The sequence below is a fragment of the Vulpes vulpes genome, chromosome 9 (genome assembly GCF_048418805.1).
Source record: "Vulpes vulpes isolate BD-2025 chromosome 9, VulVul3, whole genome shotgun sequence".
Taxonomy (NCBI): Eukaryota; Metazoa; Chordata; class Mammalia; order Carnivora; family Canidae; genus Vulpes; species Vulpes vulpes.
In genome coordinates, this window is record NC_132788.1 from 11,829,258 (window position 1) to 11,848,494 (window position 19,237).

Below are 19,237 nucleotides of genomic sequence, written 5' to 3' on the forward strand. Positions count from 1 at the left end.
ATCTCGTATTAATAGTTTTGTGCATTTTATTTATTTGAGAGAGAGGACAAGTAGGAGGAGGGGCAGAGGGAGAGGAGAGAATCTCAAGCAGAGTCCTGACTGGGCACAGAGCCTGACACAAAGCTTGAGGTCATGACCCTGAGATCATGACCTGAGCTGAAATCAAGAGTCAGCCACCCAACTGACTGAGCCACTCAGGCGCCCTTATTTTGCACATTATCTTAAAATTCTCTTTGGCAATAGTCATGTTTCATTACATACAATGGAAAGAATATCTGAGCAGAAGTATGATCAGAAGTTTTTTGTTTTTTTGTCTTTTTGTTTTTTTATACCATAAGTTTGCTAAAATGGAAGTCTAACAGAAAAACTAGCTATTACACTTGCAAGAACTTTCTCACTCTCTTTCATATTGGTCTTTTAGCTCTGACATGGTCAAATAGAAATAGGTAATGTAGTATTTTAACCAAAATGTGCAGCTTACGTGTCCATTTGGAGGGGAAAATAGTTTTGAGGTTAACATTGTGGGGGTTCATAATAAGTACCAGAGTGAGAAAGAAGCCTTAAGAAGGAAAATCATTGGTTCAAAGTCTCACTGTCCGTGTGGTCTTGGGCAAGTTGCTTACCATCTTTGTCCTCAATTTCCTCACCTGTAAACTGGCCCCATGCATAATTATAGGATTGTTCTGAGGATCAAGTAAGATTCCTTGAAAGCAGTTTGTGAACTGAAAATTCCACCTTTACTGGTATTTTTATGTAAATCATTAAGACACTAAGATTTTATAAGCTGCAACTAGTCCAAAATGGAGGCTTTTGAGATTACCTAATATTTTAAGTGAGAAATTATAAATCTAAGTCATTTTCCACTTAGGCTAACTTTTTCAAGAGAATTTGCCTTAGCATGATTTCCCTGGTGTCCTGTGGTTATCACCATTTAAACTGTTCCCTTTCTCATGTGCCATAGCTTTAGCTTAAAACTTCTAAATTCCATCATATGTTATTCACCAGCACAGAGTTTACCTAAATGCACAATTTCCATTGACTGGGAAAAGCTGCATTGATTGAATTTGAATGAGCCCAATGAGAAGGCGTAAGGCATAGAGCTGCTACCTGTCTCAGGGGGTTTTAAATGATTATGCTGGGTTGCTACCTCCCCCTTCCAATTCAGGGAGAAAATACGGCACAGATGAACTCAGAAATTCTCTTCTTAATATGGATACGACTGGGGAGGCAAGCCTCAGGCTTTTCATTTGTAGAGGAGAAGAACACTGGCTTGCCTTTGCTGCGGGAATGTTTTTAGGGTAAATAAAATAACACACAGTGAGGCTCATAGATCTTAAATTCGATCAGGGAACAGGTATATACTAACATAGGCTTGTTTCATGTGTGTTCTAATAAATAATGACTGTGCCCCCATCCACGGGGTTGTAAATACAGAGACACATATTTTATTTGCAGATTCAACCGGCTAATTTCAGCACAGACTTTTGGGTTATGGTGTAAATCTGTACAGTATTAAAGTGAAACATTGTAAACAAACATGGGGAAATAGTCATCTTCTCTAGTAATCAAAGAAATGTAACTAGAGGAAGTCTGAAATATTCTTTTATTCTGACTGAATTAGCAAGAAAACAAGCCAACAAACTAATAAGTCCTCAGTGAGCTCAGGGCATGCTCTTAGAGTTGCCATCTCAGGGCTGTAGCCAGTTATGAGTGGTGATGTGAGTTGGGGCAGCACTTACGCAACCTTTTGACAACCTCTGTCGAGAACAGAATGGTCTACTCTGAAAGACTAAACTAAACAGCAGCTGAACTGTTCTCTTTAAGTCTCTGTCCTGAAAAAGAGACTGTAGTCGATTTTTTTTTTTTTTTTTAATTTAAGGGACGTAGCTACCAGATGTGATGTGTGGCTCTGGAATGAGACCCAGTGTGGACAAACCAGCTATGAAGGATATTAAGGGCACCGTTGGGAGAACTCAAGTATGGAATGAAGACTAGATGATATTAACGATTGGCCTTAATTTTCTTGGCCGTGATGATGTTATTTTGGCCATGTAGGAAAATGGTTTTTTCAGACATACCTCCTGAAATATTTAAGGATGGAGTTCCATGATGTCTGTGATTTACATTAAAATACTTCAGCATTTTAAAATGCACAAAAAAGAACCCAAATATTATACTCTGTTCCCTAGAAATTCTACTCCTAGGAATTTTTCCTGAGGAAATACCATAATATGAGAAAAATGGATTAAAATATATAAGAACGTTATGCGTAATAGCAAAGAGAAATGACTTGAATGGCCAATTGTAAGAGAAAATTAGATTAATTTGGTTAAAATTAACTCAATAAGCTATCAGCTGGTAATCTAAAAACGATAATTAGAGGGGTGCCTGGGTGGCTCAGTCAGTTGAGTGTCTGACTCTTGGTCTCAGCTCAGGTCTTGCTCTCATGGTCGTGAGTTCAAGCCCCGTGTTGGGCTCCATGTTGGGCATGGCACCTACTTAAAAAAAAGACAACAAACAAAAACAATAATTAGAAAAATAATAGCAAATTTGGAAAATTACTTGTAATACAGTTTTAATTTTTAAAAACCAGAATATAAAATTGTAGGTCTTATTTGGGCATTGTTATACACATAAAAATTGAGGGTTTTTTTAGAGATTTGTTTATTTGAAAGAGAGAGAGCAGGGGGAGGGGCAAAGGGAGAGAGAGAGGGAGTCTTAAGCAGACTCTGCACTGAGCCCAGAGTCCCATGTGGGGCTCCACCCCATAGGCCTGAGATCATGACCTGAGCTGAAACCTAAGAGTTCGATGCTTAACCAGCTTCACCACCCAGGCATCCCTACCATGAAAAATTGTATTAAGGTGGTAGGATATAAATTTTTTGTTTTCAACTTTTCCTTGCTATTATCTTTTCAACAGAAACCTTGTAAATGTAGACAAGTACTAATAGAAACGAATGGCAAGGGCTGAAGTTGGAGGTTTTATAGATTTACCACCTCAGAAACCAATCCACAATTACTCAGATGTTGGATCTTTCTTTCTTTAGGACATCCTGGAGCACCTGGAGAGCACGGCTTGCCCGGTGTTCAAGGGCTCAGAGGACCACCTGGAAGGCCAGGATTACCTGGCTCCTCCGGACCACCAGGGTGTCCAGGTATCTTGAAAGGAGCCTGGAAGCTTCCAGGCACTCATCTACCTTCTGGTGTATCAGAAAGAGCCAACCTTCCCTTGAACCCAATTTCAGAAGTGACTCTGCCCCTTCCCAGACCTGTGACTTTGGACAAGTCACTCAGACCTACCCATCCCTCACCTGTGGGTCAGAGCTAGTGCAGTACCACCGGGTTGGTCTGGAAGTAAACCAAGACAAGACCTGTTAAGAGCCTAGCAAGGTGCCAGCCACAAAGTGAGGGGCTGACAGATAAAAACTCCTTTCCATCCCTCCTTAATCCCCCTGCCATTCGGATGCTGGTTTTCTTTTTTCTTTTAGACTTAAGGCAAATATCACACACACAACACTTTTATGGCTCCTCCTCCTGCCGATTCAGTATATAGTGAACATTTAAAATTGTAATTGGCGACTTTAATCACTCCAAAGTGTATTTGCTCCATCTGAGGTTAAGTGTATTTTTCTTTTTAGGGTTGGGAGGTCTAGGGGATAAAAGTGATAAGACAGTTTTCCCAGTTACTCACCTGTTAAGAACACAGATGACCTTCCCCCGTTAAGGTAACTCATATATCATCTGGGTGTCTGCAGAACCTCCCTCTCGTCCTCAGGTAATCAAGGAATGCCTGGGCTGACAGGGCCTCCAGGAGAAACAGGGGATCCTGGGCCAAGAGGCATGATGGGAGATCCAGGGCCACCAGGTCTTCCAGGAATAAAAGGTGAGTGCAAAGGAAGCCCCACCCATGAGGACAAATTGACTGTATTTTGGCGCCAAGTGAGTGCCACTGCTCTTGGTCACAGCTCCTTCCGCTTTCCTAGAGATGCCCATTAGCTCCTTCCTCTTCTCTCTCACTCAGAGCTTCAGGCGGTGCATCTAGGTTCTCCACCCACCTTCTACCAAAATAATGGTGCTGCTATTTTTGAGAGCATTTCCCCCAGTGTTTTCCATACTGTTCAGGCCTCTTCACGTAATCTCACCTTAGATAGTTAAGTTCCTATTATGTTCTAGTTTGTGTGTCAGACACTAGGTTTACAGTTCTGAAGACAATAGATCCTACCTTCATGGATATCACAGTGCAGTAGGGGAGACGTATTAAACACATATATGTAAATAAATCTATATTTACATAGATAACCTTAGATAAATTTATGTAATTTATGTAATTTTAAATTTATGTAAATAAATCTATATTTACCAATTGTGAAGAGTGGAAGGAAAAAAATAAAAATACTATGGAGAAAAAGTTACCAGTATTCATTATCTGTGTTAGATAAAGAAACACTTTTTCTTGGTTGACTGTTTGGTCCTTCTGAGTAATAGTAAACTGGTTATAAGTTTGGTTACAATAATAGCATATATCACATTTATTTATTATTAACAAATCTTCATGCCCCTCCATTCCTCCATGGTACTTATTCTTCTTCAGTCCATTTCTTCTATTTTAGGAAAAAGCAAAAGGTTTCTCCTGGGTGCTTTGTATATACTTCTAGCGTAGCACCTACGTTGTATATATTTGTATGTTTAGAGATCTTTCTCACCAAGTAGAATATGAATCTTATATCCTTGGCCCAAGATAGATACCCAGTAAGTCTACTGGATGGTTATTGTAAGTACTTTTAAATTCACAAATAAATTGATAAATAGAGGAATGGACAAGTAGAAGAATGGACAACTTAACTAGAAGCTGTGAAGTTGAGGGTCTTTGCTTGAATGAGCAGATGAAGGGTCAAGCCTTATGTGGTAGATTTCTGTAACTAAGCTCCCCTGTCTCCTCCTTCCTTCCCTTACCTTCTGCTAGTTGACTCATCCATGTACTAAATTTTGGTCAAATGAAAATTACCTCCATTCAAAAGAGTTGAAAACCCCTCCTTTGGGCTTAATTGTTTTACGGTTTTGAAAATCCAAATTAAAATTTTCCACACTTTCATCTCTCCCCTCACCAAATAGCTTTCAAATAATTTTAGTCTTCCAACATGCAGTAGTGTGGTGTGTATTATCTGGTACAATTTTGCAGAGAGGGAGGCCTTTTATTTTGGAGAATTGGTGCACTTATGTATTTCCATGTGGCCAAAAATGATTTGTCTTCTGGTTCTCATCATTAAACAAGACACCTTTTACTCTTCTCTCTCTTCATTGGCATTTAGTGTCAAGTCCAGTGATTTGTGATAAATTTAGGATCTCAAGCAATGTAGTAATTTTTTTTTTTTTTGTATAAAAGTTTATCTAGTGACTATGGCTGTTTGCTGTCACTGGAAATCGCTATAGGCCTGGTTGGGTGTTCTTTGACACTTTTTTGAGTCTCTAAAAGATAAAACTGGTGAAAAACCAAACAAAAAAAAACCATTTCCATTATTAACCACTCTTACTGCATTTCCCCTTTTTCCTACCCGCCTCGTTTAATGAAAATAGCAAGAATTTTCAAACATCTTGGTGCCGTAACAATATACACCCAGTTTGGCTAAAATGACTAGGCTCAAGTTACTGTTGTTGACTTGTCCTGCTCTTGAATGAGTTTGCGTTTATTACATAATCTCAATATACTAGGTTATTAAAAAACTAACAGCCAGTGATGTTGATTGAGTAACAGAATTACTCGAAAAATAATCTCCAACCAGCTCAGAGTTCTGTGCTATAGAATAATGAGTTTGTGAAGAGAAGGTGAGGAAATAAATATGTCAACCCAAATATTCATACTAGCAATCAGACGACTGCTGCAGTGGTGCTTCCTGACCATGCAGTGACACTGTTTCGCTGCAAACAGCCCAATGAACACCCAGTCTTTAAAAAAAAAAAACAACAGAAAAACAGAGCCATGAAATACATTCCTAAAAATTAAAACGTCCACAATATAAATCCATTGTTGCAGTTTATCATGCTGATATAAAAATGAACTGCACTCCAGCAGAAACACTTTGATCTGAGAAACTAAATATTTAAAGTATGTTCTAAATAAGTCAAGGGGACTGATTATCTTGTTTGAACAAACCAGCTGTTGAACTCAAAAAGTTGTTTGCTCTGCAGGAACGGGCCATATGGATTCTGGGTCCTGCTTGGGTTCGGTCAGATTCAAACTCTAACTTAAACATATGCTAAAAATGGCTTGATTTGTAGATTTAAATTTTCAAGCACACGTGCCCTCTAAAGGGAAGACACTCAGTTCCTAGTTGGGCATTCATGAGCCTGGAGTAATGAAAACCTAGAGACAACTGTCTGTTCCATGACAAGCACTGTAAAGATGTGGATTGGGTTGGTTAGGCTGGTGGCAAGCCAAAGGTGACCTCAGAAAAAAGGCACCTCAACATGTCTTTTATCTGGAAAAAAATGCCATGCACCTTACAGCAGTGAACATTATGGAAAAGCTCTTTTTTTTCCCCCCTTCTATGCCAAGGGGAGTGTCTCTTCCGGCCCTGCCCCCACAGCACTTACCACTCCTCATGTAATTACCCATTTGTCCTATCAGGTCAGGGATTATTTCTCTCTTGCTATTGTCTTGTCAGCAGCTGTCACTGAGTACATTTGGGGACTGAAGCTCCCCCGGGTTAGGAGAACATGTCTTTATGCTCTTGTGCCTCTCCTTAGTAGGCCCTCATGTAGTTTCTGAATTAAAAAAAAATATATATATATATATATATTAAATAAGATATATATATCTTATTTCAGATTCTGTTTTGTTAAGTTTTCAAATTCCCCCCCCCTTTATCTATAGTTATGTGGGTCCCTTTCTCCTCAGTGTTCACGTTCAGGTGACCAGCTGTCTTGCTTTGCCTGGGACCAAGGGGTGCCTCAGGACGCAAGAGCCAGCAAAATCCCATACGAACAGGGGACAAAGTGGTCACCCCATTAAAAATATAAACCTGTACAGAGGCCACGGTGGATAGAGTGGCATTTGCAGACTGTAGAACAAAAGAAAACCTCCGTGGGGGGAACCCGGTGTCAGAGTGGGCCAGCTAACCCTGGATGGAGGCTGTGATTCCCATTAGGGCTGGAGCAGGGGGTTCCCTTGTCTGACTGGGGGGAGAGAGCCCCCAGGCCCATGAGTGTAGCGAGGTGCAGCCTTACATGAAGGTTGTGAAGCAGGAGGACAGCCAGCGAGGTGAATAAAAAAATCCTCATTACCGAGGAATGTGCTTTGTTGGCCTAATTGCCTCTCATCGGCACTGTGTATATTTTATGCATGAACAACTTTCTGATTTAGAGATGGGGTTGATAAAAAAAGCTTTCAGTAAAAAGGAAAAATTGCCCTTAAAATCCTACCCAGATGTAGCTGCATTCAGTTGAGAAAGATAACATTGGGTCAGTTAAGGGTCGGCCAGTTCAACAATGGTGAGGGGCTGGGCCCGTGACAGCCCGGGATCTGGACGTGTTGATGAGACAATGGAGAGTTGGCAGGAGCTGAGACATTCCACCCTAGTGGAGTCCCCCAAGCCATCAATCTTGGTGGCTTCAGCTGGAGATCAAAACACATTGAAATAGCAAAGTGTTCTCAAAAAATTTATTATCATTTCAGATAGATGGCAATAAATATCCAGATTTGGCGGATGAAGAGGGTCTGAGTGTTCTTTTGGTGCAAACTTGAAACGTTGGCTCATTAAGAGGAAAGAGGGTTGAAAAATAAACTCAGCCAGAACTGTTAAAAGTGGTTAGGAAATAAGAGCTTGAGGGAAAAAATAAGGGTGCGTTCCCATTTTGGGGAGGGCGGGGGATGAGAGAATAGGGCTCATCTGCACCAAAATCTAAAGTTTGAGTTTAAAAATAGACTAACGCTCCATTTCAAGTACGGATAATAAATAGAATGGAAGTAGCTAAGTGTGCCATCTTTTAATAAGAAGCCCACAGAGGACTTGCATTAATGCCTAGATAATAATTAGCACTTAAATTATTTATACCCAAAGGGATGCCTCTAACTTCACCAAATCTTATTCCCCCCATAAACCTATCAAAGAACGTAACGTGCAAACAGAAGCTGTACTTCCTCCTTCCCACAGCTTTCTCTTCACCCATTCACGCCCTGGCCTTCCCGGTGGCACGTTTTCTCATCCACTCATCCATGCATCCACTCGCTCATTCAACAAACACCTATTGAACCCCAACCTTGTGTCAGGACACATGCCAAATGGGGGTATGGGATGGCTAATAAGGCTCGATCTTGCACTCAATTAATTTACCCAAAGTAATCCAGTCACCCAAAGACAGGCACCAGCATAAAGGCGAGAGAGGTTTGTGTAGGTGTCATGGGGTAGCTAAGGGGCATTTGACGTGTGCCAGGGTGTTATGATTGCAACTGACAGGGACGTGGCCCTAAACCAAGTGAAGGGCCTGCTGGCTCGTAGCCTTTGATGAAGATCCACCAATGAATCTGGAAGGTCATCAGGTTTTGCCAGGGGCTGAGGAGAAGATTCTTTCCCCCAAATCAGTGAGACAAGACATGTATGAATCACCTGGTGAGGGAGGGCTCAGCTCCTGGGAAATGTTCTGAAGGTATCAGTTGTGTGCCTTCTTCTCTTCCGTCCCTCCCTCCTTCCCTCCATCTGTCCCTCTACTCTCTCCCTATAAATCTGTACACTTGTGTGAGTATGCTGTATGTGATGATGTAAATGTATTATGGGTATTTTAAGGATTTATATGTTTATGAATCTATAGATTTATAGGTATTTGTGTTCAGTGACAACTTACATAAAATCAGGCCGGTAGATGTCTCCTTGGAGAACTCTACTGATGCCTGGCAGAAAGACATCATACCTAATTACAGAGACTGGAGTCTTCAGCGATCGTTATGAGATAAATTTAGTTTCAGTAAAGAGGCATCAGAGCGGTTCATTTTGAAAGAAGTAGTGGCAAAGACATAGCACCAGCCGAACTTGCCCTGCAAGCCTCTTCTTTCTAAGGGGTACGGTACTTGAAGAAAAGTTGGGTCATGTATTTCCCCAGTTTGCCACAGGCCCCACCTGTCCTTATTGTCTTACTCCCTTTACCTGACTAGATCTCGAAGAAATTAGTATCCACAGACCATGGTGGAGTGGACAGGTCCTGGGCCTGGGAGGAAGGAGGCCTGGGTTTGCTCCAGGCCAATCTCTCTTCTCTCTCTAGGATGATTTCATTGTCATAGAACCTAAGGTCCCTTCCTACCCCTAGATTCAGTAATTCTAGTCTCTATCTGGATAGAGAGAGATGTCCACAATATGGTCATAAACCAAGAGCAGTATGTTAAAACCGAAGAAATGTGTTAAACTGTCTTGCAAAAAAATGTCCTTCGAATGAGTGTGTTAAATAATAGCCACTGGCCTGGATTTAGCCTTGATAATGACATCTAGGCAGTGAGAACTCACGGCCCTCTCCTGGGGATTCCACTGGTGGCCATCAGTGAATCATCCCCAGTGGCCAGTGAACTTCCACACCTGGTCTTCCCTGGCGGGTCACAGGCCTATGATGTGTTTCAGGTCCCTCCGGGTCACCGGGTCTGAATGGCTTGCATGGTTTAAAGGGTCAGAAAGGAGCCAAAGGTGCTTCAGGTAAGAGGAAATCCTTTGCGAGAGATTGAACTGCGATCAGCAGACGGTGAGAGGCTGCTGGGATTCCTTCACTGCACACGATCGGGGTGCCGGACTGAGAAGCTGGCTTAGCTTAGAGACACAGTCTTGGACTATTATTAGGACTGGAGATGACTTATATAAAAAAGGACCCCTGAGAAAACCCAATTTAAGAAAGAATGGCTGGTTAACAGTGACTTCTGTTGGTGTTGCTTGGGACTGTTTCTCTGCTAAAGATTCATTTATCTTTTTAAAGATTTTATTTATTTATTCATGAGAGACACACAGAGGGAGGCAGAGACACAGGCAGAGGGAAAAGCAGGCTCCTCACAGGGAACCCCATGCAAGACTCGATCCCAGGACCCCGGGATCACGTCCTGAGCCAAAGGGAGATGCTCAACCACTGAGTCCCCTGGGTGTCCCTCTGGTATTTTAATATAGTGGATGTTTGTTGCTTTAGTGTCTCAGCAAAACAGCTCACAATCAGACGAGGCAGCTGGAATCAGACACGGAGGTTTGAGGGTCTTTGGGTGGCGGATCGGATTGTTGGGCCGCCAGGTTTGATACTGTGGCTGGAGTGAGACTGAATCTTGATACAGTTTGGAAGGCCAAGAGTTAATGTAGGGCACATAGGATTCACTTTAGTGGCTCTTCCAAAAAGTCTGGTGAAATGGGTGCCTCCCCCAAGAAACCAGTGATGTTCTCGCTTTTCAGGATGAAACTCCACAATGGTTGGTTGTTATCTCCATGCTAATCCCCACCTTACATTTCAAGCCAGTGTATTCATAGTTACTTATTGCTGGATCTCATTTGGGGTCTCATGCTTTCTGGGATAGGGGTTGGAACATTGATACACTGTTGTGGGTTTTTGTGTGTGTGTGTGTGTGTGTGTGTTTGTTTGTTTGTTTGTTTTTTTAATCTGGGAAATAACCATAAAACGAACCCATGGCTGATGGGGTGTAAGCAGTGATGACCACCGACCCAGGGAGGGCTTTGCAGCCTTTAGGGCCCCACCGCTGCAGCAGGTGGTTGGTCTCAGCACAACCGGCTGTGTCCCCGTCACCCTGTTTGGAGGCAGTTTTTCTCCAGGAGCCACAACAGGGACCAAGAGGGAAAAGACGCTGGACTAATGCTGTTTCCCTCATCAAGGTTTGCACGAAGTGGGCCCACCCGGTCCAGTGGGCGTACCTGGGCTGAAAGGGGAGCCGGGAGACCCTGGGAGCCCGGGAATTTCTCCCCCAGGCCTTTCTGGAGAAAGAGGCCCCCCCGGCCCCCCAGGTAAGAAGCGGCATGCTCTGCCCCTCTCTCAATAACTAAATCAAAACCTTGCAAATGGAACAAGGCTGACAGCTGACCGTGTCCCTCCTCAGGGAGACCTGGAGCCCCTGGTCCTGCAGGTGCCACAGGAAGAGCTGCTGAAGGTCACGTTCCTGACCCAGGTCCACCCGGAGATGTGGGTCCTCCTGGCCCCGATGGTCCGAGAGGTATGGGACAATCCCGGCAGGGGGTGGTGGAGGCTTTCCGTGCAGGCCCCCGGCTCTGGAGGGACGTAGGACCAGACGGAGCCAGAGCTGAAGGCCCTCAGCAGCGCCGTCAACGCGGCAGGTGGCCGAGGTGGGAGTGCGGGCGGCGGGCTGTCCCCGGCCGGGGCGGCTCTGTGCACCGCCTCCCTGGGGACACAGGTGGCCCTCGGCAGGGCCTGCGCGGCGGCAGCGGGACCTCTGGGTCCCGGGCACCTGCCGCCTTAGCCGCCACCGCCAGCGTGACCGTGCCCGGGCCTGGCACTCGCAGCACAGAGGCCCCCAGGGGCTGCTTGCAGGACACGCCGTCCCTCCGAGCGCGGGGCAGGGACAGACTGGGCGCCCGGGGGATCGCGGAGGGCGGCCCCAGGCCCCCAACCACAGCTCCCTCGCAGGCCCACCCCAACTGCCTTAAGTCTTCAGGCCGATCATCAGGGTGGGCTCAAGTATTATGCGATTCTATTTTTGGCTGAGAAAAATTAAAACGCTCCCAAATACCCTAGGCGGTATGAGAAGCTGAGGGGGAATCGAATTCGGGCTCACCTCGTGGGTGTAGACGCCTGTTTTCAAATAGAGTTGAACGTTTAATTGAGCGAATATTCCTCTTCCATCACCAGATTTTCTCCAAAGCCTTTCATCTGTGTCAGTTCGCCCGTCTGTCCTTCTGTCCGTCCATCCATCCGTCCTCTTACCCGATATTAAGGCAGTGGGATGACAATGCAAAGAAAAGCCACTTGTCTAACGGTTACTAACAGGCCACTTACGCCACCGCCCAGCTCGGGCTCCGCGAGACAGTCTCTGTTGCACTCCCGACACCGCGGGCTTTGTCCTTCTAATCCCCTTCATCTCTCGCCTGCATTCAGTTCCTTTCCTTAGAAGCTCTCAGGCGGCCAGCGGTCACGTTGGTCTTTGACTGAAAGAAGCTTTTTGCCTCCTCCCCGCGGTCAGGAGCGCCCGGGCCCCCAGGCCCCCCCGGGAGCGTTGACCTTCTGAGAGGGGAACCAGGAGACTGTGGGCCGCCGGGGCCTCCAGGTCCCCCGGGCCCACCCGGCCCTCCAGGACACCAAGGCTTCCCAGGATGTGATGGAAAAGACGGCCAGAAAGGTAGGAACGCAGGTCGTTTCTCAAGTCGGGCATGAAGACCCTTGCGGTCCCTCCCTTCGGGGCCTGGGCTTCTGCTCCAGCACCGGGGAGCTCTCCTTTCCCATGGACAGAGTCCCTGCATCCCAAAGTGCATTCCCTGACTCTCCCAAAGAGTCCGAAGGCTCAGGTGACGGTTGGACGTGTAAGGGGAAGAAACACAAGTTCATCCTCAGCCCCTAATGAAACACACCTGATGGTCTAAAGACCCGAACTGAACAACAGAAATAGAACACGAGCTACCCACGTAACGAAAAGTTGTGGTAGCCTCATGCTAAAAAAGTAAAGAGAGGGATCCCTGGGTGGCTCAGTGGTTTAGCGCCTGCCTTCAGCCCAGGGTGTGACCCTGGAGACCCGGGATCGAGTCCCACATCAGGCTCTCTGCATGGAGCCTGCTTCTCCTTCTGCCTCTCTCTCTCTGCCTCTCTTTCTCTCTCATGAATAAATAAATAAAATCTTTAAAAAAAAAAAGTAAAGGGAAATAAGTGAAATGAACTCCGATATTTCCTTCGACATAATATATTCAAGTGTTACCACTTTGGCATATTGTCGTTGATATAAACTGTCAGTTATGTAACAATCAGGGCCGTTTGTACAAACCTGGTTTTTCTCCCAGGTAAGACATCGTCCTCCCCAGCTTTGAAGTCTGGTGCGTGTTTCATTATTTACAGGACAGCCCAGTTTGCACGTGCCAATTTCAAGGGTTCAGGAGCCACATGTGGTTAGTGGCTGCCGTACTGGACAGTTCCGTTTGAGATGGTTGATCTTGTCTTTTTATATTCGTGTGACAGTCTCCATTATTGAATCCCCCCACTTTTTATTTTATTTTATTTTATTTTATTTTATTTTATTTTATTTTATTTTATTTTATTTTTTTATGATAGTCACAGAGAGAGAGAGAGAGAGAGAGAGAGAGAGACACAGGCAGAGGGAGAAGCAGGCTCCATGCACCGGGAGCCCGACGTGGGATTTGATCCCGGGTCTCCAGGATCGGGCCCTGGGCCAAAGGCAGGCGCCAAACCACTGTGCCACCCAGGGATCCCGAATCCCCCCACTTTTTAAAGCTGAAATGTTTTTTAAGTCATTTTTTAAAAAAATCTAATTTGCTAATACTTAACTGTTAGTTTTTGGTCACCAGGATTTCAGAGAGTTATTCATTTCATAGCACTTTTTCTTGTCGAAAAGGGACCAAGAATGGTTTTCCATTTTAATTCCCTTATGTCATAGATAAGGAAGTTGGATACCAGAGAAGCAACTGTCAAAGTCTGCCCAATAACTGGCTCCCTGCCTAACTTCTGAACAAAATAGGAAATAAAGCAAAAGATTAGGGAAAAATGAAGGCCAAAATCACCACAAGGCTGCCGTGACTAAGTGCAAATGGCATCCCTGTAATGGTGCAGTAGGCAACCTGCACAACAGTACACAACAACCCTCTTCAACTTCATTAGCAATGAAATCAATTTTAGAGAATGTGGCTTATATCTGCAGGTATGTGGGCTTCCAGTTCCTAAACCCCAGAATTGGACAGACACGCTAGCATGCCAGTCACCAAAAGGAAGGAGGAGGCTTGCTGGACAACCTTGTTCCTTTTCCAAATAAGACACTCCTTCTTCCTAGTTGCTACTCTAGAGAATGAACCGCCACCTGGAAATATTCTTTAGGATTGGGAAGACAGTACGTAGTGTAAGTAACAGTGACCAACAAAAGGATATACAAAGACTTAGAAGTACTGATGAAACCATAAAGCGTGCTGCTTGACTCCCAGTCCAAGGGGCATATGGTCCAAAGAGTGTTTACCTTCAGCTTACCTTTTCAGAATTAGTGGGAAATACTAAATCTATTCCACAAACACTTATTAGGCCCCTACGGGATTCTAACGGTGAGCGGGTTTAAACAGGGTCCCCACTCTTACTCGGCATAGTTTCATGGGGGGAAGACAGACATTCACACCAAAGGATCCAGGGATAGAAACTGAGGCAGGTGCTTCAAGTAGGGGACACTCTTCTATGATAGCATGATAAGAACAGGTGGGATTGGGATGGGGTCCCAGAGGGGGCTTCCTCTGAGGAAGGTGAGGCTGGCTGGGCTCTCTCCAGAATGAGGCCCTGCTGGGCGCCGAAGAAGAGAAGGGACACTGCGAGTAAGGCCCTGAGCTGCTGGCCTTCCTGGTTTTCCCTTCGCTTCTGGTCCCCTGTCTCTAGAGAAAGTTCAGGATGACAGGGCTTTTCATTCTACTTTGGTCTTATCTCCGTCATGAAACCAATTCCCTTCGTCCTTTTGACAACGCTTGCGTTTCCTTCAGCCAGAGACAGCTCCTCACAGCTTTGCAGAAAAAAGTGAGAGACTCATCCGGATTCTCAGGCTGACTGTGCCCTGAATTTTGTTGGAGTGAATCTCTGGGTTCAGTCCATCAGACTGTTCTTATCTTGATGCTGCCTCATTCCAGGGCCCCGTCTTTACGTCTTTATGTTCCTTTTAGGACCAATAGGATTCCCGGGGCTGCAGGGGCCTCCGGGACTTCCTGGGCTCCCTGGGGAGAAGGGTCTGCTGGGCATTCCAGGCCGGCGAGGGCACCCCGGTCCTCCAGGTAAGCTCCTCGTGCCTAATGATCTCCCCCAGCAGCCTGCAGACAGCCTTCTGTTTCGGTATTGACCCTGTGGGTCGACTGGAAGCTCATAATTATTCCGAAATTGCCTGCGACTTCGAAGGAGTTAAGCTGTATTTATTTCAGACCTCAAGACACAATCTGATGTTCGATAAACTAATATTTATTATTAGAACGAGTGGTTCTGCAAATTAGGAGTTGATTTTACATACAAGATTTCCGAGGTAAATGAATCTGTGTCCCCTCACACGAGAGGCAAAGAGTGATTCGATCACTGTATGTGAGGCCCCTATTCATTTCTGTCCCTGAACTCCTGCTGATTTTCCTGGATATTTTTTTTAAACTTCTCCCGTGAAGTACAGTAGTTCCTACGAAGACGGACAGGCTATTCAGTGTCAGCTCAGCATTGAACACGTTTTCATCAGAGGGTCAAAGTAAGCCAAGGAGGAGTTGGAAGGGCAAACAGACATGCGTATTTGAGACTCGCAGAAGTAATATCTCTTGAGATCCTAAATCCACAGCACGGTAATGTGGTGTCCGTTCAGAGTATTTTGCAATCTCCTAAATGAGCGCTGTGGTCTGAAGAATAAACAGATTGCACTGGTTTATGATGGATCGGAGAACCACATGAGCAAGAGCTTATACTTGGATTCATCTCCTATTTCCTCTCTGGGCCTAACCTATAAAACTTGGCTAAATAATATGAAACTTTCAGAAGCCTGCCAATGAACAGAATTTCTCTATATGTTGAATTAGGGCATATTTGCTGTACAAAATCAACTGAAATTTTGTATCGTGCAAGAGAGCTTCATGTCACGTTTTTCTGGATGTGCAAGCTCTATTACTAAAGCAGAGCTGTTCTTGTCACTGACATGGATGGGGACTTAGTTATGTAAATAAGATGCCATCCTTCTGCTCATCATTGATGCCATCCTCAAAGTATTATGTATAATTCTCAAATAACCGATTTCGCTTTTGTCCTAACTGACAAATTTAAAATCTCTTTCCACCATCTGAAAATCGTCGCGTGGCTTCATTTTCCGACTTTGGATCTCTCCAGGTTCCAGAGGTAAGCACTACAGTAAAATTAATAGTTTCCTCTAAAATCTGGCTTCTACTTATTTCTGTGCTGGCCTTTTTCACTGTACTTGTGAGTTATGCTTTGTTACGTTTTCATAGATGGGGCACTGTAATTATATGAGGCTTCAGTGCCTCGGCTTCCTCATTACAGATACAGTAACCCCATATTAGAGCGTCCTAAAGCCGAGTCTCATTATAGGTTGTCAGGACAGAGTAGACACTCAGCTTACATAATTTCAATTCAGGCCCAGAGCGTGAGCGCTTTCTCTGTCAAATGCTGCAGAGCATACCAGTGTTAAGTTTCTTTTATAAATTCTGCGATATAAATACATAGAACGTCCCTAAAATAAGTAGTATCAACAGCATGAAAAGATAGGTCCTTCACACCCAGTAAGGGGCTGTGACAAGGTTTTCCCATAATATCGAAGTCCATTTTCAAAGAGCAAATTTCCTTGTGTGTTACAATGAAAATGCTATTCTTCTTTTCAACTAAGTGTTCGCTTGCCCCTCCACAATGCCAAGCAACATATTATTTTGTGTCTGGGGTTTTCAAAGAGAGTGAAAAGAGTTTCTTAAAAGAAGAAAAGCGGCACAGTGAGCGCACGCATTTGTTCTTTCCAGGCATCTCTTACTAACCCTAATGAAAATTTACCCTGGGGCTCCTGGGTGGCTCCCTCAGTGGTCAGGTAAGCATCTGCCTCCAGTTCAGGTCATGATCTTGGGGCCCTGAGATCGAGTCCGGCATCAGGCTCCTTCCTCAGCGGGGAGTCTGCGTCTCCCTCTCCCTCTGCCTGCCGCTCACCCTGTTTGTGCTCTCTTACTCTCTCTCTGTTGAATAAATAAACAAAATCTTAAAAAGAAAAAAGAAAATGTGCCCTGAATGCAGGAGCTTACACAAGAGACACTTTCACTGTTTCCGTTCAGCTTCTGGCTTAGTAAGAAGTAAAGAAAAGCAATATCAGAGTTTAAAAAGAATCTGCTATTTTAAATGTTTGTGTTTAAAAATCACAACTTCAAAAATAAAAATAAAAATCACAGCTTCCTATATAATATTTCCACTTCCATCCTTTTAGTGTCTCTCTGTGTCTGTTTATGTATAAACTCATTTGAAGATAACTTAGGATCCTAAATAGGAAGCACCGGGCAAATGCCCACCCCTCTCCCACCCCATTCCCTTACCTGCTTCCTTTGCTCTCCCAGAATTCACAAGATTACTCAGGGAAAATACGAAATATTCATATTCATCTCCCTCAAGTCGCTCAGAGTGCAACAGCCACCTTTTACATTAAACTGTACGTACTGTAAAGATACACCCAATTCAGTGTTGGATGCGGTTTCATACAGTATTTTATAAGAGATTAAATTCCAAACAGCTGACAAGGGCTCAAGTCTGTCTAAGGTTGTTTTTTTTTTTTTTTTTTTAAGATTTATTTATTTATTTATTTATTTATTTATTTATTTATGTGTTTAATTTATTTGAGAGAGGGAGAAAGCATGAGCTGGGGAAGGGACAGAAAGAGAGGGAAAGAGAGAGATCCTCAAGCAGGCTCCCCACTGAACATGGAGCCGGATGTGGGACTTGATCCCAGGACCCCAAGATCATGACCTGAGCTGAAATCAAGAGCTGGACACTTAACCACCTGAACCACCCAGGTGCCCCAGGTTCAAGTCCGTTCTGCGCAGACACATTAACTACTGTGTAGCCTGTGTTGCCACGACGGCCTACATTTCCTACCGTTTTCTTGCTGCCTAATCACTGCTGTTCCTAAACTTATTTTGCACATTTGTATGAATTTTAAGAAAACCACAACTGATAAGCAGTGTGTTTTTAAAATATGATGTGTCTCTTGGAATTCGTCACAGGGACGTGAAGAGTTCTGTGAGGCAGTGTGGTGTCCTGGTGAAGGGCACAGATTTGGAGCCGGGCCCCTACTGGATTTTTACCTAGATTCTGCCTAAGGTTCTCTGTGCGACCTTAGATATGTCACTTATTTACCTGAGCCTGGGCTTTCTTACCTGTAATACTCCAGTAATAGCAGCACACACACACGGGCTTGTTGGGAGCCTTTAATCGTAGAGCACTTAGCACGGGGCCTGGGACGTGATGAGGCATTCATTAAGTGTTGGCCGTTATCATTATTGGTTAGTGTTATTATGATTTCTTTTCCCTTGTGGAATATCTGCAGGGGGCCTGAATGGAGTTTTAGGAAAAAATATCTTAAAGATGTGAACGCAACCAAGAAGGAAAAACATGCAAACCTTTAGAGCAGTGATCATGCTCCAAGTGAGATCCCTAGATGGGCCCCATTAGCCTCACCCGGCAACTTGTTAGATGTGCAGATGTCGGGGTCTACCCCAGACCTATGTGCTCAGAAGCTCTGGGCTCTGACCAGCTGGCCAGATGATTCTGATGTGCTAAAGTCAGAACCACAGCTTCGTAGCGCTGAGCGATGGTGAAGCTCTGGCTGACACTGGAGCCTTCTGGGGAGTTCTAAAAATTCCCCATGTCAAGGTCCCAGCCCCAGAAATTCCTATTTAACAAGCTTAGGTGGGATCCCAGCACCAAACCAGTTCTCTCTCTCTCTCTTTTTTTTTTTAAGATTTTATTTATTTATTCATGAAAGACACACACAGAGAGAGAGAGAGAGAGAGAGAGAGAAGCAGAGACATAAGCAGAGGGAGAAGCAGGCTCCATGCAGGAAGCCTGATGTAGGACTCGATCCTGGGACCCCAGAATCATGCCCTGGGCCAAAGGCAGGCACTAAACCACTGAGCCAACCAGGGATCCCTAGCACCAGTTCTTTTGAAAACCTCCGAGGCTGGGCTTATTGTATAACCAAGCTTGAGGGCACTGCCCATGCCACGGGCTCCCCAGTTGGATCACTACTTGTGGGGCAGGACCCCACAATCAGTAGATTCAGAGAGTTCCCTGGAGATTTCCAACCAGCAGGCACTCAGGGTTGAAGGTTGCTGCTTGGAACCTTGAAATTCTGTCTCCGTGAGTCACAGATGCTGTGGAAGCCCAAGTGGCTGAAATGTAGAACATAAGACTGGAGACACATGACGTTGAGTGTAGGATCCCCGAAGGTTGCCCTCCCGCTCCTACCTGTGGCTGGCACCCAGTTGAAAGTGGCCCAAAGATTAGAAAACCAGTGGAGGTCACCAAATGACTGCTGCCTCAAGCAACCTTCACTATTCTG

The 19,237-nt window shown here is 44.6% G+C and overlaps 1 protein-coding gene across 2 annotated transcripts in view; it reads left to right on the forward strand.

Moving 5' to 3' along the window:
• COL4A4 (collagen type IV alpha 4 chain) overlaps positions 1 to 19,237 on the forward strand; it is a 127,394-nt gene that overhangs the window by 92,201 nt on the left and 15,956 nt on the right. Inside the window, exons 37-44 of one of the 2 annotated variants that reach the window (XM_072719346.1) lie at positions 3,048 to 3,155; positions 3,776 to 3,883; positions 9,603 to 9,674; positions 10,842 to 10,970; positions 11,063 to 11,176; positions 12,161 to 12,316; positions 14,832 to 14,939; positions 16,018 to 16,026. In XM_072719346.1, coding sequence (XP_072575447.1) covers positions 3,048 to 3,155; positions 3,776 to 3,883; positions 9,603 to 9,674; positions 10,842 to 10,970; positions 11,063 to 11,176; positions 12,161 to 12,316; positions 14,832 to 14,939; positions 16,018 to 16,026 — 804 coding nt within the window. Of the gene's footprint in view, positions 1 to 3,047; positions 3,156 to 3,775; positions 3,884 to 9,602; positions 9,675 to 10,841; positions 10,971 to 11,062; positions 11,177 to 12,160; positions 12,317 to 14,831; positions 15,085 to 16,017; positions 16,027 to 19,237 lie in introns of those variants that run through there. The other variant, XM_072719345.1, reaches the window with a different exon arrangement.